At 40.9% G+C, this 26,008-nt stretch overlaps 1 protein-coding gene and 1 long non-coding RNA gene across 5 annotated transcripts in view; one reads left to right on the plus strand and one right to left on the minus strand.

Moving 5' to 3' along the window:
• Positions 1-5,338: 5,338 nt before the first annotated feature.
• The window catches only part of CA12 (carbonic anhydrase 12), a 45,472-nt gene continuing 24,802 nt past the window's right edge, over positions 5,339-26,008 (minus strand). For 2 of the 4 annotated variants that reach the window (XM_086849301.1, XM_086849300.1), the window contains 7 exons: positions 24,895-25,037; positions 24,283-24,378; positions 22,597-22,660; positions 21,999-22,156; positions 21,009-21,135; positions 16,578-16,662; positions 15,779-15,899 (listed from right to left, as the gene is read on the minus strand). In XM_086849301.1, coding sequence (XP_086705427.1) covers positions 15,815-15,899; positions 16,578-16,662; positions 21,009-21,135; positions 21,999-22,156; positions 22,597-22,660; positions 24,283-24,378; positions 24,895-25,037 — 758 coding nt within the window. In that variant the 3' untranslated portion in view covers positions 15,779-15,814. Of the gene's footprint in view, positions 7,354-11,284; positions 14,467-14,652; positions 15,900-16,577; positions 16,663-21,008; positions 21,136-21,998; positions 22,157-22,596; positions 22,661-24,282; positions 24,379-24,894; positions 25,038-26,008 lie in introns of those variants that run through there. The other 2 variants (XM_086849302.1, XM_086849299.1) reach the window with 2 other exon arrangements.
• Positions 8,393-12,293, plus strand: LOC147650734 (uncharacterized). Its single transcript, XR_015275877.1, has 4 exons — positions 8,393-8,516; positions 9,010-9,069; positions 10,175-10,234; positions 11,433-12,293. It is a non-coding gene; the product is annotated as an uncharacterized LOC147650734 (long non-coding RNA).

Raw genomic sequence — 26,008 nt, forward strand, 5'->3', positions numbered from 1 at the left:
CCATAGACGTCTTTGGGAAATGAGTCCTGGAGGCCATGCCCTTGGAAGCACTACCATCTATGTGTGTGTATTATCTGTGCTCATTTACTTCAATACTGTGGTAAACCTTGGAGAATCATGTCATGTTCATAAGAGAACTCAGCTTTTCGCTGCTGGTTGCTAATTTCTACATATGTAGGTGTCTTTATTTGAATTGTGAGGTCTGTCAATGGGCAACTTCAGGACTTAAAAATAATTTTTATTCCTTCTTTGTAGTATATTGCTGCAAGCTGATGCTGTCCATCCCTCTAGCAGCAAGGAGCTTGGTAGGAGACAGGTACAGAAAACCTTCGAGATCACCAAAGAATTTCCATTAGTGCACTCTTAGCAAGCAGCTGAAACCAGATGAGTTTATTGGCTGCTGCTGCAAGCTGCTAAAGGGGTAAAGTAATATGGTGCTGGAGATTTTGGTCTCCTCAGGGCTGAGCCCCTTGGGATACTCCCTCAAAGGGGAGTTTCCCCTATCTCAGTTCTGTTTCAGGAACAATTCTCCAAAGACTCGTTTACTTCTTTCTTGTGTTTATTAATATATATCAAAAGACTTGGCAGGTCTTCCCCAGACTTTCTGCTCAAGTTCAACCCACCATTGCCTGGCTCAAATTGGCTTGAAAGGCACAAAATGGCCTGAACAGCACAGCTTTTTTATCTTTATACTCATTCTTGCCCAATTAACTATAGACACATTTTTCTTAGTGACCCAATGACCCAACACTTCTGTGCTGCACTGTGGCATTTTCTATCCAATCAACTTTTACCCAAAAACCTCTAGAAGAAGAAGATGAAGAAGAAGGAAGATACAACACCCTAAACCCTCTATCTTAATACACAATAATTTCAGGATAAGTGCGAGTCAGAGAGGGAAGATGTACTGGTACAAGCCTGGCTTTTTCTGATTCTGTTTAAAGTGTGGAACATGGTAACACTAAAAGCTTTTGTGTGATTTATTGTCTGGTGCCAAGTCATCCTAAATGGAAAGGATTAAATCCCTGCCTTCATGTTTCTCCTGTGATTTTGGGTAGCAAAGCACGAGTTACAAGGCTCCTGCAGGGCCTTAGTTTGTACTGGAGACTGACAGATAAAATTCCAACCACATGGTACAAAGTTACTCATCTCTTGCTCCTTCCTTGCTTAGCTCAAGGATGAAGTGTCAGGTAGCTGAGCTCATAGAGTTCAGGTCCCCATGGATGTGTGGCTCCAGTGGTGCTGCTGCAGTCAGGAGGACTTCCCATAATGAAGTCCTGTGCTGGGAATTGTTTGTAGAGCAGGGCCCAAGGCCACCCAGAGAGCTGGAGGCTGTGCAGAACAGAGGAGCTCTTGGCACTGGGCTTCAAGTCTTACCCAGCCAAGTGTGCTGCCACCTCCACTGCATTGCTGGTGTGGTCCCTGCTATGTGCTTGAGTCCTGAGCAATGTATCTGAGTGAGGTCAGAGCGTTTTTTTGCTGCTTAAAATTGCTTTTCAGGAGACCACAAACTGCTTTGTGGTTTGGGAACCTGAGTTCAGCTCTCACTGTGTAAGGCTATGAGAAGTCTGTGGTTTTCATATCTCTTAATGGTACGTACCATTAACAAGGCAAGCATGTGCAAGTAAGGAGATAAGAATTGATCTGAAAAAAATATATTTACAGAGTAGACTTCCCCAAAGTGCACTGTTGCAGGTGAATAGGCAAATAAAAGCTTTCCAGTTTCAAGGAGAGCTGAATGGAGCAGTGAACGTGATGATGATGAATCACACCAAGTGGCTTTTTTGCCAACTAGCAACAGGCACATAAATACACACAAGGGCGTATTTGGTGGAGCAGGAAAATTGTTTTTACCATATCATAAGCCACTACCCTTCATGGGTTCTTTAGATGCAGTGTCTAATCATACACTCATTTTAAAAATGAACTCGGTGAAGCTACAAAGCACTGGCTTGCAAAAACAAGTAAATTGAGCCCAAATTTAACCCCATTCTAGCAAATTTGCAGCTACTTTTCTATTTTAAATAAAAATTTGTTAAATCACAGAACCCTGCATTGTTCAGCCTTCCTCAAGATGAATGTCCTGGTTTGGAGAGTTACTCACCCTTTCTTTTAATCTTTTAAAAATACATTTGGCAGTTTGAAATGTATCCTAATTGTACAGCCATGCTATGTAATTGTCTGGTTTGGTTTTTGAGCTGACCTCTCTCAATGAAATGAGTAGTTGTGAGAGCACCAGAACTGGCAAAACCTGCATTCTTGCAGATTCTTGTCTCATGGCTGGCTGTAAACTTGGAATGAATTCTTTCCCAGATACTGAGACATTTGTGTTGTTTTCTGCTCCCTCTTGGGATTTCTGTGATACTGAATAATATACAAGGCATGCTGCAGCATGTGCTTTCCTTCCATCATGACCCTCAGAGTCATGTTCTATCTTAATGGTTCTTTATGTTCACAAAAGTTGCAGGAATGTATGTTATCTTTTAGAGTTCTGTGTGGTCAGTTCAATCAAGAGTTATTGAATGGGTGAGAGATAAGAAGGAAAAGGAACTTAGATTAGGAAACAAGGCTAAAGCAGTAGGCTGCACCTATAGAGCACTGCCTCAGCTCTGGATCTGTAAGGTATTATGTGTATTAAATGCTACTCAAAATCTGGATTATATAAATACTGTTAATATAGGAATATCTATTACACTGAGCTGTCTACAACTGCTGCAATGTTCATTAGTTGCAGCAAAAGAAGAAAGCGATTAACCAACTAAATTTTAAAACTGGGGAAGGAAACACTCTACATGACTCAGCACAGAAAAACAGAGTGCTTTTTTTCTCAGGTGTTCCTCTGGGTGGGCTTCTTTTCATAATAAAACAGGAACATCAGTGAAAGATTAAATGGGAATTGAAGCAAAAAGGTCAAAGCGGAGGAAACGGGGATAATGCTTTTTATCTTCATGGAGGATTTTTTGAAAATGCACACAGGAATAGTTCTTTTAATAGAGGGAAGCTGTATAACTTACTGACTTCAGTGTGTGTTGTGTTCTTTCCAAGGTACAGAGAATCTGTACAAGCTTGCATAATCATCTTGGCTTCAGTCACAAACCCATCTAGTTTCTGTAAGTCAGAGCCTTGCCAGTTCATGAGCTGCACCTGAGAATTGCTTAAATGCAGGATGCCTCTCAATGCCAGCAGCTTAGTGAGCAATCTAGATAGTCCAGATGGGAACAATGGGAAACAGAAGCAGATAGAAGCATTACAGACACATAAAAACTCCTCACTTCTTTCCATTTGTTATTTTCTGATTGATGATGCACCAAAATAAAAGGACATTCCATAATACTTCGGATTTAAGTATTACGGACCTTAAGGACACCACAGCACTGGCTTCTTCTTATCTTTTTTCTGGTTTGAGGAATTGCTGGATAAAGATTAAACAGCATCTTTTTCATTAGAAAAGACACACAAAAACCCCAGGTCCTGTAGACCCAGCTGCAACTGCCAGAGCCACATGTCATAACACACTGACACACAGGGTTGTGAGAACATTTCTCTGTTCTTCACAGCAAGACTATGTGGATCATGGATATAAAGGGTTGATACATGTTGAAGACCACGATCCAGCAAAGTATTTTGAATGCCTTCTATTCCAGAGCCTGACTATGATCTGCTTCTTGGGATTGTTCCTTTCTTTGGTATAGTTTTCATTCTCTGCCCTGAGACACAAAGAGAAAGGTCGAGGAAGAATCCATGTGGTCTGTCACAGCCAAAGCTCATGGCAAACTGCTTCCTTGGCTAAAACCTGCCAGTGCTACACCTAGTGAGAGCTGGCTGTGCCACTGATGGAAATTATGCAGGTCTGGTGTTTCTACAGTACATTTTGTGAAAGAATAATCAGGGTGGTGCAGCTGCAAAGCTCTGGTAAGTTGTTTTACCTTGGGACACATTTGTATTGATAGTAATGTGGAGATCAGTGTGAGTTTCCAGTTTAAAAATAGAGCATTTCTTTGCAGACCCAACTGATAGTTTATTGTGTTTTTCTTGACAAGGATATTAGTTGGAGAAATAGCCTGGGAAAATGCTTCAAAATCTTTCTTGTATTATGTCTTTTTGCAGCCAGCAAAGATGAGCCTGCCAGACTTCTTTCTACTTAATCTGGATTTCTGTGCTACTTCCTCATTTTTTATTGTACACATGTAGACTATGAAATAGGATAAAAGGGTGATGTAATTTCTGCAGGCTGTCCAGAAAAAAAAAAAAAAAATCTGGAATGTGAATTAGGTGAGAAAATAGGAAGGGAAACAAGAAGATTAGAATTGCACATGGGGGCTAAAGGGCAGTTGGGACGGTACAGAGAACATGAAAGTGATCTGCAGAGGGATGAATCCTCCCCTCTAAATGCTGCTGCGTTGTTCTGCTTTGTCCTGCTCCTACAGCCTCCACATGCCTGTGCAGCCACCACATTCCTTTGCCACAGGGGAAGATTTGTGGCAAGGTCTAGGTAACAGGAATTCTTTGTCAACCTCGCCTGGGTTTAAAGTATGCAGGAATTTTTTCTGTAAAAATCCTTTCAGTGGTTATTGGCACTCCGGCAGAATCTGGGTAAAATTTCTCTCTGCTAGGATTTCATTATCAATTATCTTAACCAAGAAATGACAACACTTCAAAAAATAAAAACCAAAAATTCAAACCCACCTTTTTTGCTGCTTGTCAGCAGGTAGCAAACATGTAGCACATATATGTGTGCTTTTATTACATTCACATGTTGCTAAATCTAAGTGCAAGGCATTTCCAGGAAATGAACAACTGCTGGAAAGGATTGTGGATACAGGAGACAGCCCAACAGATGACCCAAACTGGCTGCAAGTCCTTGGGAGGTGCTCAGTGCTGAGACTTACTGTCATAAATTGGAATGAAAAGCACATGAGCTGACGTGTCTGTGTGCAGGAGATACAGACATTATTGCCATTGTGAGCAATTAAGTTAATTAAGTTATTGACTCCTCCCTCTGCATCTCCTTCATTATGTGCTGCCAGCAGTAGCAACACTACAGCTGGCAAAATGACTGATAGGAAGGGTTTATTCTAGATCCATTATATTTGTGGATCACAAGCTTTTAACAGTTTGGATTTAATTAAATAAAAATTATAAAATCCAAGTTTAAATTGAGTGCAGATTGTGTAGGGATTTGTGTCATTTCAGCTAAGCTGTTTTAAAGATCATTTTACCAAACCACCCAGGTGCATACACAGCTTTGGCCATACACACATATGGAGTACATACAACTAAGGCTTGCCTGTTTGACTAAGCCTTAATCAAACAAACAGTTCCATTAGAGCAAAGTCTCAGTGCTGCAGAATTGAGCTTTAATAGCTATTGCACAATGAAAAGTTCTCTCTGATGTCAAAGCTGCTGGGTCTTTAGCTGCTGTGACATTTGGTTTGTAGGTTTAAAAACCAAACAGCTGCCCACTGTGAGCAGTGCAATGTTATATTTCAATTTCTAAAGAAAAAGCTGGTGTTCTGAGGTGCTGAGCAGTTCTCTTTGATCTGAGTAAGACACCTGCATACTGTATTCAAGGGAATGAATAGAAATGGCAGAAATTCCTTTTCAAACTACTTTAAACCCAGAAAGCCCTAAAATCTGTTTTCCTAGTTCTTCTTTTGCCCATGTCTGTTTTTCCTGTGAATCAATATTGAAGACATTACTCTAACATCAGGTGTGTCACAGTTAGAGATGTATTTCTCAGACAACATGGGCATTTAGCTTTGCTTCTATTTTGTTTTCCTGACTGAAAATTTACAAGAACACAACAGCCCACATAAAAAATGCTTTTTACTCACACCAGTTGGTTAAATTTGCCAGGTACTAAGTCAAGTAGGAACTTGTTAGCTTTCATTACAGCACTTGGAAAAAGTGTCGTCATCCACTAAGTAGAGCACAGCCTCCCCTCCAGCACCAGCACGCCTTGAGCTTGATTCTCCTCTGAATAATGTGTCTTTATCTTAGCTTCACACTGCAGATTGCTTTTATTGGTGGTGAAAGGATGGAGAGAACCCAGGCTGAGTGGCAGACATTGAGATGAGTGTGCAGGTAGCAAAACTGTTCTACTGAGTAATGTTAATCACACTAAGGCATAACTATAAATTGTGTGATGTACATTGCTATATACCAGAAAGTACAAGTAGCATCTCAAAGAAGGAAATGGTTTTGTTCAAGGTAAAAGAAATAAATGACAGTATTTCCAATTCAAGCAGTTGATGAGTTATTCCAAGTCACGAGATGAACTGTCTTATACTTAGGGCATATTAGAAAAGACACTGTCCCAGGCAGTTGTCTTCCCTTAGTAACAAAGTTTTAAAAATTTTCTTGTTTCCCATAGCCCTGCTTGCAAAGCTACAAAAGAAATACTTACTTTAGTTTTTGCAAATATCTTGTTGTGGTATAAACCTGTGCAAATGTCATTAACTTGATTTATCCTGTATGGAAAGGGAATAAAGTAAAATCCCTGCTTACTAATTTGTGTACCATATAGCAATCAGACATCTTTAGAGGGGCTCTTCTGAAATAGATCTGAGTTTGGGAAGGAAAATATGAAGCACAAGAATGGAGGTTGTAGTATGCATGGACTCACACCCATAAGAATATGCAAGCCCAGTGCCAAATGCCTTCACCTAAATACCCAAGACATTACTAATTTGATGAGTCCTTTTCCTATTTTTTACTTGCCTAATAGCAGTTTCTCAATCTATCTGTACTCTATTCCCACGAAGAGCAATTTTAGTGGCACAGAGCATGTCTGCAAAGGAAAATGAAGGTGTAGTTGCAGCACAGGTAGGTGAAAGCACACAAGAATGGATGGTCAGAGCAGTAAACATGTGGAAAATGGACTGGCAACCAGCCCACACGTACAGCTGGGTGAGTATTTGGCATAAGCTGCAGAGAAGCCTTTAGCTTATGGCAGTAGATAACAGGAAAAATGCATGCTGGGGCTTCAAATAATGTTGAATGGCTTGGAAAAACTGCTAGATTAGGTACTGAGCAGGATCCAGAGTCTTCTCTCTAGGAGAACAGGTAAGTACAGTAAATGCAAATCAAGACTGTATTCCTCAGACAGGGTATGCCTGAAAATCCCACAGAAAATCTGGAAGCACATTTTTCTCCCTGCTGCTGTGTCTGTCTGAGCAAATGTGCCTGTTGTCTTTCTTGCTGACCTGTGGACACCTGGTGTGGCACTGGGTGCTGCCACTTGAGGATGCTGAATGTGCTTGCCTGGCCCACTCCTCTCACCAGTGTCAGTGTCCTCACAGCCACATCTCTGACTCACAGGCTCTGGGACATGTTCATTTCATGGAGCTTTTCCTTTGGGGAGAAAGGGTGGAAAGAGAGGTAGTTATCATCCAGTTGTGAGGAGCCTTTTCTAGAACAAGGCAGAAAGCTTCCCCAGGTGCCTGCACGTGTAATTCTGGGCACGAAAGCCTCACAATACCTTGTTAATATGTTTGATTTTTCAGGTGTTTTACACCTTCCATAGCTTGTTACTTTGTTTTGAAACAACAAACTCAAGTCTGAAAAGATACAACTGGAAAAGTCAAACTCACTGATGCTCTGTGGTGCCTCTGGCACTCTGAACAGTGCTAATGCACCATCATTTTCCACAGTGTCTTGGACCTCTGCCCAGTAAGGGGGAGTAAAGCTGGAGAGGCTAAAAAGGTTACACACAGCAATTGAATTCTAATGATAAATGTGAATACATTCTTAGGCACAAAATTGTTCAGTCCTCTCTGTGCTGTTTTCTACCAGGAGAGACTTACCTGGAAAATAACTTCAGGAAAAACAGGAAAAAAATTTCTGCATGTTTTCTTGTCTTTGGAGGGAGAGTGTGAGTGTGGTGGTTTTCTCTTTCTTTACATGGATGTATTCCACTAATGTTTCTTCACTACATACGTTCAGCAGGTGAAAATAATTTTTCCTCTGAGTCTGAAAATGTTTCAAGTAGACCCTGAATTAAAACTATGAGGAAATCACCACTGCAAAACTGGAATTTTAAAACTAATGTTTTTGCAAAGAAGAAAAATATGTGTGTGTGCCCTTTGGCTGATCTGTAACTGCAGCATGGTCTTTTCAGCATTCCTTTTCTGAACATGCAAAATATTTTCCAAACTCCCATCCTGTTTTTTTAGGAACTGTGCCAGACTGCATGCAACTTCTGAAACTAAAGCAGTAGCAGTGTGGCACTATAGAACTTGCATAGTCTATTTTGTTGAAATATATAATGCCAAGATGATGCATCCTGAGTACACAGGAAAGTGGAGTAAATTAAGCAGAGCTGGTGATAAACATGTTGATCTCACTGTCTGAAGACCCACTGCTTTTAATCCTACTCTTTCTCTTGGTCCAGGTGTCTTACGTGCTTAAAGATTTGTTCCTGACTAATGTTTCTCAGCTGACCTATGACCTTGGTTGGGAAAAGACCCAAACCAACCCAAACAACTTGGGGAAGATTTTAATCTTAAACTTGAGCTGTGAGTATACCCTTATTTCTGTACCTTTAGGGGGATTGTGCCTGGTTTTATGGCTGGGTCTGGCTGTCCTAGCAGAGAATGTTATGGGTGCACATTGGCAGGTCAGCTCTGTTCCTGCAGTGGTGCATACACTGAGATCATGTAGCTCTTACCTTACTTGATAAATAATAATACTCTGAGAACTGCTATACTGACCAAGACCAAACAAAAAAATTCATGTGTGTGAGGAGACTGTAATAACTGAGGTCAGTACCTCTGTGACAACCAAGGAAGCTCACATGGCAGTGGAGCTGCTCCTTCTGCTAGCAACTGGTTAAATGGGTGAGGGTTTTTACTGCCATCTGCTGCACAAATGCTTCAAGCCAGAGGGAAATAAAAATGCAGTCTCTTGGTTCTCAAATAAATGAAATTGCTACTGAAAAGAGAGATAAAGTAGAGCTTGATGTCTCTCTACATCTAATATTCCCTTTATTTATCTTCTTTTCTAATTCAGAAAGAATTTGGGTCTTATTTCCTTCCTGTGCTGAGAGTAGAATCATCAGGTTTGATCAAGGTAATTGTTATCCCTTCACTCTTCATGTTTTCCATCAACATTAATTTTCCACATATCTATGTATACACAGATAATATTTTTTGATTGCTGTTTTCCTATTTTTCTTCATTTTATCTTGTACAAATATAAATCACAGTCCTTTTTGACAACTTTAGCCCTTGTCTGTTAATTATATTCCATTAGATTCAACACTTTTAGATCCAGAAATCTTTACAAAAGTTAGTCTTTAGTTATTGGAATCCAGTTGGAATAATGGGAATCCTTTGGATTAATGGACCATTTCATTGTTTAACAATAAATCCAAAAAAGAAAACAAAGGAGCTTCCTTGTACTACTACTTTCTTCATTTTTAAAAGCCCTTTCCTACACATTCATCCTACAAGCTTCAGTCTGGGTCTGTGGCAGTTACAAATGGTATTTAATAATATGAAAGAGCAGAGATGGGTTCATGATTTCAGGCCTGACAAGCCCTTTATCAGGGGAATACTAATATTAATCACTCATTTTCTATCTTTCAAACCTGACATGTTCTTTGTTAAAAACATTACCCATTTTTTTTAATGAAGGGTTACATTTAGGGGTGTGTCACTGCAGAGTTTGTCAATGAACTAGAAAAGCAAATGAGATCATCGTAGCAAAAAATAGTGTGATCAAAGTCCAGACCTACAAGCAGGAATAGCCATAATAATACCTGTTAAACATTGCAGAGCCCTCAGAATCCACAAAAGCATTTGCAGAAATGGAGGAGGACTGACAGAAATGCTGAAGTTGTTTTCAAAATTCCTGGGTTTTTTTGTTTTTCTCTTTACCCCAAGACTTATGTTTTAGGAAATGCTGATGAAGCCTCACAATTTGCAAATGCTTGATGTTTCCACAAAGTGGTGGCTGTCAGCAGCAGTGTGAGCATGTTGTACCTTTTGCTGGTGGGCTGCACCACTGCAGAACAGCACAAAAGCTGCTGTGGTTCCCCAGCTCACATCATCACAGTGCTGTGTAAAAGCCAGTAAATGCTGTAGCATACAAGGGAAGAGCAAGATAACTGGGAAGATACACCAGCACTTTGTTTGAAAATCTTGTATTATTGAGCTCCTTGTGTTTGTTTTAGAGGCTCTAAAACCTTAAGGGACTCTTGATGGTGAGATTCCAGAACTCAGCCCAAGTGGAGGTGAGTGAACACAGCCCTGCCTTGCTGAGAGACTCGTTGTGTCACACCATTCTTTACCATCTGAATGAGGCATATCTCAACAAAAGCTAGGCAAGGAGGCAGACCAGGGAAGAGTCAGCTGGTTGAGTGCTAAACCAACTATGTGGAGTTTTTTCCACCATGCCAGAGGGGTCTCCAGATTGACTTTTCTGGATGTGTTAAAGAAGATGGATTACAGCTGAGACTCTGTGCCTATACTTAGTCATTGATGGACAAGAATAGAAGAAAAGCATTGTCTTTTTGGAGGGGTCAGTTTTCTTTCCCATGGAAAAGGGCTGCTGTTCCTGTCCACAGTCCTGTTGCCAGGAGTGGGGTTTCTGCCTCCAAAATTGGGAACAGAGCAGGATTCCTCCCAGACCCAGTCCATCCCCACCTGGAAGTCAGACTGTCCTTGGAGTGCCAGACACCTCTGACAACCTGACATCAGGATCAGAGCAGAGATAGTTTTCTTTCCCCTGGAAAAGGGCTGCTGATCGTGTCCAAGGGTCCATGGCTGGAAGTGGGATTCTGTCTCCAAAACTACAAGTGGAGCAGGATTCCTCCCAGACCCAAGTTGCCCCCACCTAGAATTTGGGCTGCCCTTGGAATGCCAAACACCTCAGAAGAACTTACATCAGGAACCTGATGGGGTCAGGTTTTTTTCCCCAGTTAAAGTGCCACCATTGATGTCCTGTGTCCAGGACCAGGCTTTTGCTCTGAAAATTACAAATGGAGCAGGATTCAGCCTGACCCTGATAGTAAAAGATTTTAAAATCATAAGAAATTTGGAGAGTTAGAAAGGAAGTTAGGCTTGGCAAGCCCTGGGAAAGGTGTTAAAGGTAGGCTCTGGGAAATGTTAGGCCTTGTGCTTGCTAAGATCATGTGAAACTGCACCTGTGTAGTCAGTATATGATAAATGATATAATTGTTAGATGTGATTAGATATAATTATTGTTTAAAGAATCATGAGAAACTATGTTAGGGGTTTGGGGGGATCATGAGAAATCCATGCTTGGGTAAAATCAATGCATACAATAGACCAATATAAGTTTAATAATTAATATGAAAGTTATAGAGTATAAAAGCATGTTCAACTCAAAACCTAGTCGGGTCAGATTTGGGTAGTGGTGGGAAGGTGCAGCTCTGTACTGACTTTTACTTCTAGAACATTTATCTATAGGCACAGATGCTGGACATCTGCAATGAAGATTTGGGAGTGAAAAGAGTGACAGCAGGTTTATCTGGAAAAGAAGATACAGAGCCTCAGTGCAATGTGCACAGCTCATTGCTGCTAAGAGAAGGGGGTACATTAAGAACATCTTCTGTCCCAACACTTCCTTTTGTGTGATCTCTAGCAGCTGGACTCAGCAGAAAGTGTGTGAAAGTGATTGAGCTGCAGATAATGGGTTTCACAGAGAAGAAGGAAAGGCAGCAAATTCTTCTGTCTTGGCACATCTCTCAGTCTGAACTGCAGCTGGAAATGTTTTGCTGTAATGATGGGCTCTGCCACCTTGAGAAAATGTACTGATATCTACAGTTGAGAAGGAAAGTGTGAATCATTACTGTGTTTTGTCTTGTTTACAGCCTGCAAAGGGACTATGAAAGCCAACACTGGCTTTTGTAGGACTTTTTTTTGCAAGCAGCTGCTGGATATTTTAGAGGGGTTTGGGATCTGCAAAACTGAGAGGGTAAGATGGTACACAGAGCTTGAGAGAAAGTGCATATCTCCAGGGAGGGGGATGCAGTTCAGTGCATGTGAGTTAAATGCTGAGCAGCTGATCACACAGAAAACATTCTAAAAGGATGAGGCTGTGCTGCAATTGCCTTATTTTTACAGCTTATAAACTGCTCAGCCAACAATGAAACTATTCCTCTTCTTTCCCTCTACATGTAAGAGCACTTTCTGTCAGTCTCCAGGTAGGAGCCAGGATCCACAGGGGAGCTCTCCCCAACTTTATCCCCACACAAACGGGGCCGGGCCAGAAAAGCGCTTGGCTTTTTCCTTGGCCCTGTCAGAGCTCATCAAAACAACCACACGATGGAACAAAACAACCACACGATGGAACAACCACACGATGGAACAACCACACGATGGTGCTGTCAGCTCGCAAAAGAAGGAAATGCACCAAGGCCAGCTCGAAACCACGGAATGCAGAGCCAAACTGAAAAATGTCCTTGCTCTCCAACCCATTGTTCCACCACAAAGAGATTTTGCTGATCTTCCCCTCCTGGTCTTCATTGCACCACACTCAAAGGGAAACGTGAACTCCTTTGTCCTCACTGAGCTTTTCACTCAGAGTCAGCTAAAAAACTTGAATACATCTGGTGAAGAACATCTCGCTGCCTACAACTTCGACTGCACCCATCAAACTATGAGCACAGCCCCCGCTCTGGGCACTTGGTTCTCAGCTCTAGGTACCGTCCTAAGCTTTCAGTTTCACAGGGTCAAGATCCAAATGTAAAGGCACCTGAGACTGCCCACACACTAAAGCTACCAGGACAAAAAAACTCAGCAGCTTGGTACTTGCATTCCCACTGAAAATTCAATAGTTCTAACCTAGAGAACTGCCTATTGGGAAAAGCCTTTAAATTCACTCAGACCACCCAAAGTTCCCATCCAAACTTGCTTTCTTTGCCAAAGAGCATATCAAAAGAAATGGCATTTCCTCTACCAAAATACAAAACACCCAGGGCCCAATCTACCTCTAGTATTGAATGCATCCAACAAATATGCCTGCACAAAAGGGGCCAGGACAGATATATCTTGCTGGACTATTCCTCGCCACAGAACCTTAACATCTGCTCCAACATCATTGGCATTATATCTTTTGCTTCCCAAGGAAAGGTTCTCCAAGTCACTTGGCCTTGCCTTGCTTTCAGTATCGTTCCTAGTTTTTCCTAGTCTACCCTTGCTTTGCTTGACTTGCCCATGTCTGCCTTGCCTGGCCCTACCTACAGCTTCCTTGCTTTGCTTTGCCTTGCCTGTCACTCCTTGCTTTGCACTCCATGCAGGCAAGGCAATGCAAACCAAGTGTAGGCTGCTGTAGGCATATCCAGGGGAGGTAGAGCAGTGAAGGGAAAGCAAATGGAGTGGTGAGAGAAGGCCCAGAAGTTGTAGGCAAGGCTGGGAATAGGAAGGTAAGCCCAGAGATGGGTAGGCCAGGCAGAATCAGAAAGGCCCTGGAGGAAACCAGCAGACAAGTCAAGGGTGGGGTATGGTTGTGCAGGAGAATGCAAGGCTAGGGAGGGTTAGAAGGGCAAGGCAAGGAAATTTGGGTTACCAAAGCAAGGCAAGGCAGGTGAGAGGTACATTCAAGCATTGCTGGTACTTGAAAGCAGCCAGAACAGAATGCTCTGTCCAGCCTTGATCTTGTTATAGATAGTTAATGTGATGGATTGGCTCTCACAATTAAAGGATGAATATTGTGGATATGTTAGGAAAAGTTTTATTGATATATAATTATGTTATAGTGATTTGTTATTTAGACATCCTCTGTTCTCCCCATAGTCTCCTAACCCATCCCTCTTGTATTGTTGCCACTGGATGGCCTCAGCAGTGGGAACACGTGAGGGAGGGGGACGTGTCCGTGTGCCCCTTGGATGGGGCAGATGTGGGGAGAACAGGCCTGTTAATAGAGCCATGACAACACCTGACCTCCAATCAAGCTGCAAGAAAGTTATCTCCAGCAATGGATGGCGAAGAAGAGTTGACAGACAGGTTTTGGGAATTTTTACACTGTGCAGTTTTTAACTGACACAACCCTAGGGCTATAAAAGGGGGAGCAGCCACTTTGTAGACGAGCACGTGGCAGATGCTCAGTGCTCCCAGAGCAGTGTCTCTTTCCTTATTCAGCCCTTCTGTTGTATTTTGTTAAGGTTTAATAAAGCTTTGAAATTTTAAAAGCTGAGAGTCATTTCTTCCAGTCTCACATGGGCTGTCTGTAATTGTGCACCTAAAACACTTGGGCTGCCTGCTTTCCTTCATCTGCAAAAGAACTGACATTCTGGGCCTCATTACAAGCCCAGCTGAACAAGGATAAGGTTGTCAGACAATTAGTTATTGGCCAATGATTAACTTCTAATTTTAGCAAGGCCTCTCTATCTACCTTTAATTTTAGCAAGGTCCATCTATTTATTTCAATTAGCTTCAGCAAAGCTTATTTTTAATTAAGGCCTCAGCTTCTCTAAAATCTTAAATTCTTCAAAGTTTGTGTCTCAGATCCTCTCCAAACTACTGTGAAGCAACGTGGACAAGTGGTGTTTAAAAAGAGGTCTTTTGGAGCCATGCATGCCTCCCTATAATACTCATCTTGCCAGTTAAGAAAATCCATGAATGGACACCAGAAAGAAAGAAGAATTTTAAAGTGTTAGGAAGAAAAAAATAAAAAAGGAATATTAACAGAAGCTCCTGGCCTAGTCCTTCCAGACAGGCAAAAAAAAAATTGAATTTTATGTGGGTGTTAAACAGGACCACACTAAAAGGATTTTAGTATGGGAAGACAGGGGAACACTGCAGCCTCTTGCTTACTCTCCTAAGAATGTAGACCCAGTGTCCTGGAGGCTGGCCTCATTGTCTGCAGAATTGTGCAAACATGGCTTTAATGGTAACTAAAGCCCTCAAACTGATGACAGGAGAATGTTTTATTATGAAAGTCTCACATCAAATGAAAGTTTTGTGAAGCAAAAAAGCCTCTAAGTGAATGTGCAGTACTCAGTTATTATAGTCTAAAGCTTATATAATGGAGCAGAAAGATTAGGGATTGAGAAGTGGGGAAGGGTTTAAGCCAGCCTCCTGTTTGAACAGTCCTGGAAAGAGGGTGAGGAAGAAACCCATGACAGTGTTCAATGGTACTGTGGGGATGGGATGAAGTTCAGGATGGAAGGGGGGATGGAGTGGTTTGGGATCTTGGAGTGGGGCACTAGAGGGAGGGAAAGCAGGAGGCACTTTTGGAGGGTGCCTGATGGTTGTAGGAATTTTGAGGCCCAGAAGTGTCTTCTGGGAGGCTGCAGTTTAATTGGGAAGGCTGAGGTAAAGGCCCTGAGCTGCAGAGGGAGGGAGGGAGGATTCCAGATCCAGTCTTACCAGCACCTAGAGCCTGAAATCTGGTGTTTACTGGCACCACCAGTGCCCAGATCCAGAAATTTCCCAGTGCTGGCACAGACCAAGTCCAGCAATTTGCTGGAATAGAAAGCCAAAATTGTTTCAGGAGGGAAGAGTGCTTGTAGCTCGATGAGTGTCTTCAGATTTGAATACCTGTGGGAAAACCTGTGCTAAACAAACCATAAAACTGGAGTTCAGGATTAACTGTGAAATCAGATAAAACACCCAGATCGGTAGCAGCAGACATGAAAAGAATGTGGCGAGGAATTCAGCTCAGGGGGATTCACTGATCATATCTCTCTGGAAAACAAGAGAACAAGGGCTACACAAAACTTTTGGCTGGTATGTGTTTTTAGAACTCTCTTGAGGGTTATCATTAACCAAGAACAAGAGATGTGTTTCACCAATCCAAAATAAATCAGTGCTATGAATGAAAAGTACTTTTATGATAGAGCAGAACATCAAATTTTGGAGATATCTTCCTCCTCCTTGTACATGCCTTGTTTGTAGATGACTCTTCTGTTGCCTTCACTTCCCTTTTTGCAGCTAAAATAAAACAAATTTATTAAATAATTGTAATGCAAATGAAGGAAAAGCACGGTTAGTTACTGAAAGTTGTCCATTATGCATGTATGAGATTATTTTCCTCTGCACTCGAGCAAATGTCACAGTAGCTTATTGTTTCGAATATTTCAGAGCACATTTTGCATGCAAGGTCAATGCTGAATGCAAAGGGAATCAGGCACAGGAAAATTTGTAATCTTAGAATTTTTTTTCCAGGATTTGGCTTTGTTGGCAAACAGTGGCTTAATAATCTTTTGGCAGTACATATTTCTTCCTCTAAAATGTTTCAACATTTGGGAGAGGTTTCCCTAAAATTCTATTCTCCTTGTTTCACTTACTGTTCCAGGAAAAAATGGAAGGATCCAAAAAGCAATTAGGAGGAGTTGTGCTAGCAAAAAGAACAAGCAAAGAACAAATGGCATTTGAGAAATAGAAAAACTGGGAAAATCTGTTATTGACTCAGCCTGATGTCACACAGGGGAAATAATGTCTAGAGTAATAAAAACAAATCATGGTTTGTAGGAAGAGATCATACCTTATAAAAGATAAAACCTTATCACTATAAAACATGTGAAAAGTTTTGGACAAGCAAGCACTTTGCTGTGTCAGAGGAAAGACATGATTTGGTTTTATTTGTGATGTGATAGCCAGACATCTTACCTTTTCTTCTTCAGTAGCCAGAAGGCTATTGCAAGAATGATGAGAACTCCCAGGATGCAGCCTATCACAACAGAAACCACAAAACCTGGGAAAAGTGGGAAAACAGGCACAACTGTAAATATCATTGAGTGGAGAAGGTGAGTCTCAAATAACATTTGCACTCTTCATCTGCAGCCTTTCTGCAGCCTGGTTACACCACTGTGGCTGTGAATGGGTGACTTTGCACAGATGTTCCCTGGAATGTCCCAATGCCACAGCTGGATCCACAGCTGTGAATGGGTGACTTTGCACAGATGTTCCCTGGAATGTCCCAATGCCACAGCTGGATCCACAGCTGTGAATGGGTGACTTTGCACAGATGTTCCCTGGAATGTCCCAGTCCCACAGCTGGATCCACAGCTGTGAATGGGTGACTTTGCACAGATGTTCCCTGGAATGTCCCAGCCCCACAGCTGGATCCACAGTTCACACTGCTGTAACGTGAGGCACGTGCTGAAGTCACAGTGGAGGCACCAGCACAGCAGCTCATAGCAGGAGCATGATTTTTATGCTATAATAAATTAGACATCATTAGACATCATAGAATTAAACCCAGGAAATCAAGGATATTAAATTCAGTGCCTTTTGTTTTCTCAAAGAGAGCACCACTGAATGTGGACAGCTGAAGAAGGTACAAATTAATTCACTATATTGGTATGAAGAACTGAGTGATCTCCTGTTTGCATAAAGATTTAAGGATTATCATAGTGCTATATTTGCGAGCTTCATGTACATTTTTGGCAATGGAAGTATTTTTTTATTTATTTTGGCCTCCACAAAGATTCTGGAGGTGAGCTCCTTTTTCTTAACTGCATTTTCTTAATTTACACATTGTTTTTTATATTTTATCAAATTATTGTTTCTCTCTAAGCAACATCAGAGCTCTTCCAGAGAAAAACTGACAGGTTTCATGTACTCCATCTAAATATTTTCTCCTGTTAAATCAGCTGTTGATAAAACATGAATGTAAAATGTGGAGTTCAACTGCATTTATTTTTTATGGACCCATTAATTTGAAGTCCAGCTGAATGGAAGAAGCTTACAATCCATGGAATTGAAGAAGTGCTGCTTTACAAAAGGTGAGTGTTGTTATAGCAAAGATGTGTCAAATGCACACAGAAATACAACACCAAAGAGATAACTGTAGAAAAAGAGCTTGTAGTTTGAAGAGGAAGGGTAGAGCAGTTCTGCCTGATGAGAGTATCTTAGAAAATTCAGTTAGATAGTATTTCAGTGTGGTACCCTATCAAAACTAGACACTGTTTAAATCATGGGCAGTGTCAAATTCCAGCTGCATGTATATGAAGGTGATTTTATTGGAATAAATAAAATACACAAAATATATTACAAACACATGGGAATTTTGCTGTGCAGTCCTTAAAGATTTGAGGCTTTTTGAAATGTGGTTCTTACAAATAGTGAGCCTGAATTTAGATATTCATTACTGGCATCAAAAATGTGGATAACTGAACACCTCAGTCATTTCCAATTTTAATACAAGAACACAGGCCAGTGGCCCCATCTTGTGTCTGTGCTCAGGTGAAGGTGGCAGCTCTCAGGCTGGTCAGTGATAAGGTAGAAAAGTTACTCTGAAAACCTGCTTAGTGGGGGCCTAGGTGTGCACAACAGGATTTCCTTTACAAATTTCAGTGGTTGCCTGGCCCAATCCTTAACTCTGTGCATGGTCTCTCCTTCCATTCTTGATAGGTGTGCTCTGTTCCTATTTGAGGTGCAGGTGTACTTTGACAGGAGCCTCTTTTTCTTTTTCTTTTTTTTCTTTGTTTCCTTTTTTTGCCCTTTCAGGTGAGGGGCTGCACCTGTGAGGGAGCTTTTGTTACTGCAATAAGTGGAATGTGAAATTACAGGGGCAATGAATACCTTTCTTGAAATGGGTTGAACATTTTTTCTGTGGTTCACTGATAGAGTCAATGAGCTTTTGTAATTAAATGTACTTATACTAAATGGGGTTTCTATTAAAGCAGCACTGAACAATATCTTTCATAGCCATAGGGACCAGTTCTGGGGTGTGAACAGCAGGATGGGAAATAACCCCTACAGTTTAACTCTGCTAAGTCATGCCAGCTTTAAAGATACATTGAAAATGTTTTTATGGCTGGTGTAATCTCTGCATGGGAGCCAATAATGTGGTTTAGCAGAGGAAGAAACAAATGTTATTATTTGGTTTGGCTCTGGTTCACAGCAACAATTTCGAGAAAGTCACATCTGGGTCAAATTTTCCCCTATAAATGGAAATAATAATGCTTACACTATTTCTGTGAAGTGTTTGGAGATTCCTGTGAAATTATAGTGTCTGATTTTCAGTCACTGGGATCGTGGGTTGTAACTCTCTACTATTAAGTACTGAGTGTGATTTTTAGAGAGAATATAGTCAGGTGCTGAAAGGTCAGCTTAAGAAACAGATGGGAAACTGCATTTCTCATTTCTGACTGACCACTTGAACTCAGCAGATCAGTGGCTCATAGATGTGGTTAGGAATTGACAACATAGCCTTGCCAAGCCCACCAGGTAGTGAATTTGATAAACAGAGGATGAGAGTAGAAAATGTAAAAGTTGGATCACTAGGATTCCATGGTGCACCTGTCATAATCACAAGGAAGCTGCTCACTCTGGAACTTCAGTTTCTGCAGAGGCATTGCTATAGTAGATTGTTCATGCAGGGATTTAAGCCCTGCAGAGGAAGCCTTAGTCTCAGAAATGTGGAAGCTGTATTGCAAATTCTGCTGGTTGAAATCATTGCACATAATCTGACTTGAGCAGAGATTTGAAGAGGATTATTAAAATAACTGTTCTGGACCCAACTAGTTCTCTAGTCAGCAGCCAGAGTTTGGGACTAGAGGTTGGAGAAGAAAGTTTTATATAAGTAATATAAGAATGCCACAGGGGGCATTCTTCTGGTTGGGCAATGCTTAAAAGCAGAAAAAGGCTGACATACTCGAGTTCTTTCCCTCTTTCACTATTCAGTCATCTTTTCATTTACTCAATTTATTGTTTGTGCAACTAGTATCACTTTGTGTATTAATCACAGAGATGTTAAGGGCTGTTGATAATTTAGTAAAGTTGTCATCTTCTTAGGTATTATGTTTAGAATCTAGCAACAAGAGAACTTCTAGTGTGATTCTCATTTTAAGAGACCAGCCAACTTTTGATGACAAATTTAAATCATCTCTGATTTCAGAGAAATGTTTTGCCCAGGATTTGTTTTGGCTGATCTTTCTGCTTTATAGCTTTCTATTAGAAGAGATATGTTATGAAAGGATCTGTCTGCAGAGGGAAATGGCAAGAGCAGCTACTACAGTGTGCCTGCAGGGAACTGTTTCTGTTGTGTGAAAGTGTGCAAAACAGACAACTCTTGTGTTTTCTGTTTCTACATCTAAACAGTGAAGAAAATGGCAGGCAAAGATGAAATGATGTGCTAACACATTTTATTAATTTGAAAGCTTACTGCTTGGCTAATCTGTTTTGGTGAAATCTGCTTTTTCTGTTAGAAATCTTTTACGCTCAGTTTCAAATATTATAGTGGATTGCCTAGATTCATCTGCCTTGAGTGTACATGCCAGCTTCATGGATCCTTGAGAGTATTTGTTTGCAAGACAACAGAAGTTGGAACAATACATTTTGCACAAACAATGTACTCAAAGGTCTTTCTCTGGGGTACAGGTCAGTGTCACAGCACAGAAGCAGACTTCTGTGCAAAGCCCCCCACCAAACTTATGTTGTTGTGTAACACTGCAGAGTTAAGCTTTTGAATAATAGCTCTTCCTCATAAAATGGTGGTGCTGGTTTTTTTAGTTAGTAACACTGAATCATACAAGCCAGTGTTATGAATTATATTTATTTGCCAAGTTTGAATTCCTCAAGGACATCTTCTGATTCTGTGTAATTTCCCCAAAACAGTGTCCCTGAAAGGGAAAAATTGTGACTCCCTTTGAACATGTGGTCTGCAGAAGATCAAGCTTGACCTTGCTGAGGATCAGCAAATGTCACTGGTGAGACAAGGCCATCTTAAACACATACACTGGCTGAAAGAGCCGAGTTGTGGAGCTGTTAAGTATTTAGAGTGACAGCAAATACTTCTGCCAAGCATGACAATCGTGTCTTCCTTCTTGTTTGTCCTTGCCCTTGCATTGCAGGGCTTGCCTGATACCCACTGTGGAAAAAAATTCTTACCTTCCCTGGGAATACCTTATTCTTGTACAGTTGCCCATGCACAAATGCAACATGAGAAGAAAAGGCAACAAAGCGAAGTGCAGGAAAAGGAGAAAGCTGTGTTTTTGTAGTGGTACAGGGCAGCAGAACTGCCTTTCCAGTTCTTCACATTTACACAGATCACTCTGCACTGTTTCTTTGCACAGAAGCATTCATACAACTCACCTTCATGGAAGGAGATAAAAACCAGTCTTTCACGGAATTCCTGGACGTTTCTGAAGTTATCCACCATTTCCAGGGGTTCTGGGTCATCACTCTCTGTGCAGTACATAGCTGTTTCCAGTGCCAGTAACTATAAAGGGAAGTACCTGTTCAGCTCCCAGACTACAGAGGAAGCAATGCCAGTGTGTGATCACTGGGAGTGTTTGAAAAAAAATTTAAAAAATGATGTAGTCCAAGGGAAGGGGATACATTAACTAATAATAAAGTCTCATGTGGTCTGTGAACCCACATACAGAGTAATGTGTAAACAGTGTGACATCTCCAAGCCCATACCTGTATTTTGTTTACATCCTGAGAAAACTACTGCTTGCTATCAGATTATCTGCCAGGATAACTGGATAGGAGGAAGCATGGTAGACTTTTTCAGCATGCTCTTCCTGGCACAGTCTAACTTCTAAGTAGTATTAAAGGCTACTTTTTGAAAGAATTCTTTATTCTGGTAGAAACATGGTCTGATGAACAAAGGCAAGAATGTATTTTCAAAATCAGGAGCTTGCAGTAATTTGATCCAAGATTTTGACAATAATATTTTCCCCCATGTCTATAATTAGGTGAATCAGAAGATAGTGATTGTGAGTTTATAGTGTTGGTAAGTGGCCACCTAAGAGCAAAAGAAGTTAATTAGATGAGAACAAAAAATATAAATTGGGAGAAAAGTAAGGGAATTCAAGATGGATAAATAACACAACACAAGATTTTTAGAAACTTTACAGGATCAAAATATCACTAACTGTCTGTCCTTTGTTCTGGACAGCTGAGAATGTGTTAATAGCAAACAGAATGGGATACTGATTTATCAGTCAGTTCTGTGCTATTCTTCCCACTTAAAAGATTTTAGTAATGTTCACCTTTCAGTTTTACAGAGAAATGAGAATATGTATTTGCTGTTCCTTAGCAGAACCAGTCAGGGAAATGTGTTCTGTTGGAACTTGCCTGCTCTTGAGAAATTTTAGCGGGGTATCGGAAAACTGTCCAGAGAACGCTGGGGTAGCAGGGAGGAGTTGTCAGGGAGCCCTCGTAGCGATAGTACTCATCCAGTCTGTCAGGAAGCAGCTCTTGAATATTGAAACCAGGGACCAGGACCTTCTGATCTAAAAAAGGGGTTCATGTTAAATATTGGGTCATGGCTACACAGGGAGTGCAGTGTTTTTGGTAAGTAGGATATTTTCAGTGTCATATCTCTAGGATAAGAAAAATACATTTTAGCAGAGATGATCCCAGTTTAATAAGGACTACAGCTTTTTAAGTTTCTTATGTACAAATCCTGTCTGCAACACCAAATGAGAGTTCTCTAAGATAAACTTTGGCCATATTAACTAAAAAACACCCTGTGTAAGAAGTAAGGCCCAGCCAGAATCACATGGGTTGTGCTAGCCATATGTTCTTGACAGGAGTGCACTGCATTTGGAAGCCTTTCACAGCTTGTGACAGATTTGCCTGGGATCTCTGGACTCTTTCTTCAGCCAGTTCAACCCTTCTGAGGGTGACATGTGATACTCCCAGCCATTCTCAATCTGATTTAGCCACTCACCCTTGTATTTCACATTCTGGAAGTGCCTGAAGATCTTCTCATAGGATGGGTTGAAGGGTCCAATCTGCAATGATCACATTATCAACAACTATGCAAGACACCAATCTGAATATGGGTCTGTGCTTCTTGCCTGTCCTAAGACAAGTGCCTCCACTGTCCAGATATTTATGTACTAAAATGGCATAAGTATTTTATAACTGAAAACATTCCCTATGTTCTCAGAGCCATGATGACATTCCTGCTCCAGGGCTGTTAGAGCTGCTGTGTTGTATTGTTGCCTTTACAACTGCAGTGCACTGACCCTATCACCCTTGGCTGCTCAGAGTGCTGTGCAAGTGAAGAGAAGCCCTTTCCTCTGAGAGCATTGCAGGCAGAAGTTCTCAACTGACAGGCTTCTCAGATCATCTCCCAGTTTCTGGTCAAAGCCGCATTTTTCCACCCACAAACATTTTTAGTCTGCTGCTCCTCACAGTCCAGGGAGGTAAAGAATGACCAGGGCCACAGGGCTACAGCTCAACTCTCTGGCTAAGGCTCTAACTCATCTATCACACAAGACTATGTTTTTCAACTGCTACAAAGCAGCTTTTTGGTCTAATAATCAATGCCTTTTTTAAGAATTCTTCAGAGCTTGTTCTTAGCAAATCCTCTGACAGCCAGACACAGTGTCCTTACATTAACTCTAACAACCACCAGCTATCTGGAAGGATTTCCAAGACCTAATCTCCATTGTTCACTGATTTGATTTTCAAGCACCATTGCTTAGAAATAACCAGAATCCCAGTATTTTTCCCTAGCATAATATACAATACTCTGACACTTTTCACAGCTACAACTTCCAAATGAACTGAAATTTAACACAAAATTACTGTCAGAATCTTAGAGGTGCCAGGGAGTGAGTTTGGGTAATATTAATGAGAGTTGTGTTTGCTAACTGGAACATTTTACTTTTTGATGGAAATGTGGAAACTTGTGGTTTTGGTTTGTAATGCTGCAGAAAATCCTCACATTTTAAAATTATCTTTACAGTCATCGAGGAGTTTTAATCTTCAAGAGAAAGAAGAATTATATATGTGTGAGCTACTAATTTTTTTCTTTCTGTTTAAGATCGTTATTATCTTCATATGTGGGACTTAAGAGAGGAAAATTGGAAAGCTGTCCTGACATCTTAAAATGTCACAGAATGTACTCATTTTCTGTAATCTGTAGTTCAAAGAATCTGTGAAGTTAGCAGGGAGAAGACTGTGGTTAAATCCTAATTACATGCAGTGGTCAAAGGCAGGGTTGTGCCTGCCTGTGCCTCTCTGCTGTGCTCAAACTGCTTCATGCTGCAGCAGGCAGCTTTGAGTAAATGAGCTTGAAATTCACTGTTTCCCCTTGTTTTATAAACACTACCATATTAGTTTGTAAATGAATACAAAAATAGACTTTAACATAGCTGAAGTGAATTTAAGAAAAATCATGAGGAAATGCTCAGAATTCTTCTTTTTGTAACATTTGCTCCTGGTTTGGTATGTGCTGCTAGAATCTGACCCTTTTATTTTTGGTGAAAGAGGAAAGGAAAACCTTTATTCAGCCACTGTATTGTTAAATAATGTAGGTAATTTTGTACATTAAAGGTCTCTCATAACTGAATGATTGAAAGCATATTCTAAACAGAAAAAAAAACCAAAAACCCCTGCAGCCTACCTCAAGGAGAACAGCCAAAACAGCCAGTCCATCTGCTTTGTCCATTGCTGCTGCTATATCTGGGTATTTCTCAGAGTTGTAATGTACAATATGGAGCTACAAAGGAGGAGATATTTTGTTACAATAACCTCTGGGTCATGCTCACATTTATGTTTCACAGTTAAAAAGGACTGTGCAGCCACCTCAGGATAAGACAATGCAGGAGGGCTCTTCAGTGATTTCTGGGTGCAGAGGTAAGACCTTTTTAGAGAAAGGCAGAACGTCCTGGGACTCCCAGACCTGCTGTAGCTGAGTTATACACAGCCCACACACACACCCATAATGCAGGGGGAAAGAGGATTCATGACTTCATGATTCATGACTTCAGCTTCAAGTACTAGCAAATTTTTCTGAAAAAATAACACCCAGCACTCCAATATTTGGAATGGAAACCCCAGTGCTAAATATAACTAGAGAAGAAATGGATTTGTAAAGTGCTGTTATGCAAGAAAATTATTCTAATTTATTTTTTTCATAATTTTGAGGTTAATATTTGATTGGTACCACTTTGAAACAATGGGACCTCCCCAACCTTCTTTGCTTCTTTCCCTGATCTGATCTGGCCTGCCTTACCTCTGCTGCAAAATGCTTCCCACTGATGGTGTGCTCAGAGCCTTTGGAGTGGTTTTGGTTTCCCCAGTGCAGGTGAAGTTGAGATGCAGTGTACTCAAATGGGAGGTTTCTGATGGACATAGCAGGTGACAGAAACATTTTCACTGCAAGCAGATCAAAACCAGAGAGGAACAAATGATACCACAGCTCTCAAGGACAGGGCAAATAAAAATACCGTGTCTAAGTGTATTATATCTAGAACATGAAAAAAGCAGATTCTTAACTCAAATCCATCTCAGTCTGTGGTAGGAGATAAACACTTCTGTTCTCTTTAAGCCTTTCTTGGTAGATCAGGATTTAGAATATTTAGAACGTACCCATTTCTATTTTCCTAAATACATTAATTGAATGTGACTATTGTTGCTAATGGAAATATTTCTTCTCCCTGAAGAATGTGAATTTATCTCAGACATTGATACGTTAAAACAAAATTTAGGCTCATGTACCTTCTTTCAGTCCCCTTATAATGGTTGAAAATGGCTTAATAAATTAATATTTCTCATGGTAATTTATATCTCCTGTTATATTGAATTCTGCTGCCTCTTCACCTTTTTTTTAGGAGCACATGACAAAACCAAATAAACACCCCCTTTCCTTGCTGCTCCCAAAACCCAGAACACTGATGTTGAGCAGCAAGGCCATCCCAGGCCTTAAGAATGAGCATTTCCTCTCTTGATGTGCAGGAGGGAGACTTTGTATGCATGACCCTCTCTTCTGCTCTCTAAGGCACTCTGGTGGGGCTTGTTGGGGTTTTTTTGGTGCAGAAACTCCAGTAATAATTCTCATCCCAGCAGAAACTTCCCAGTTGTTCATTTGGAGCGTTTGGTATTTCATAAAGCAATGGCATATGTCAAGAACAGATCTGTTTCTTAGCAATTTTTCCCTATTATTTTCCAGAGTGAATGCAGTTTGTTTCTGGACTGTCCTGGACATGTTTTTCAGGGGAAACAAGGCTCAAAACCATAGTGAAATAACAGTTTATGACCTTATGTATTTTTAGGCTCCCACTGAGAAGGGTTTTTTTGAGCCCTACTGTTTTCAGTCTAGCTGAAGTAGGTAATTGTGTCTGGATGAG

Source organism: Cyanistes caeruleus, chromosome 13 (genome assembly GCF_971803275.1).
Source record: "Cyanistes caeruleus chromosome 13, bCyaCae1.hap1.1, whole genome shotgun sequence".
In the NCBI taxonomy this organism is placed as follows: Eukaryota; Metazoa; Chordata; class Aves; order Passeriformes; family Paridae; genus Cyanistes; species Cyanistes caeruleus.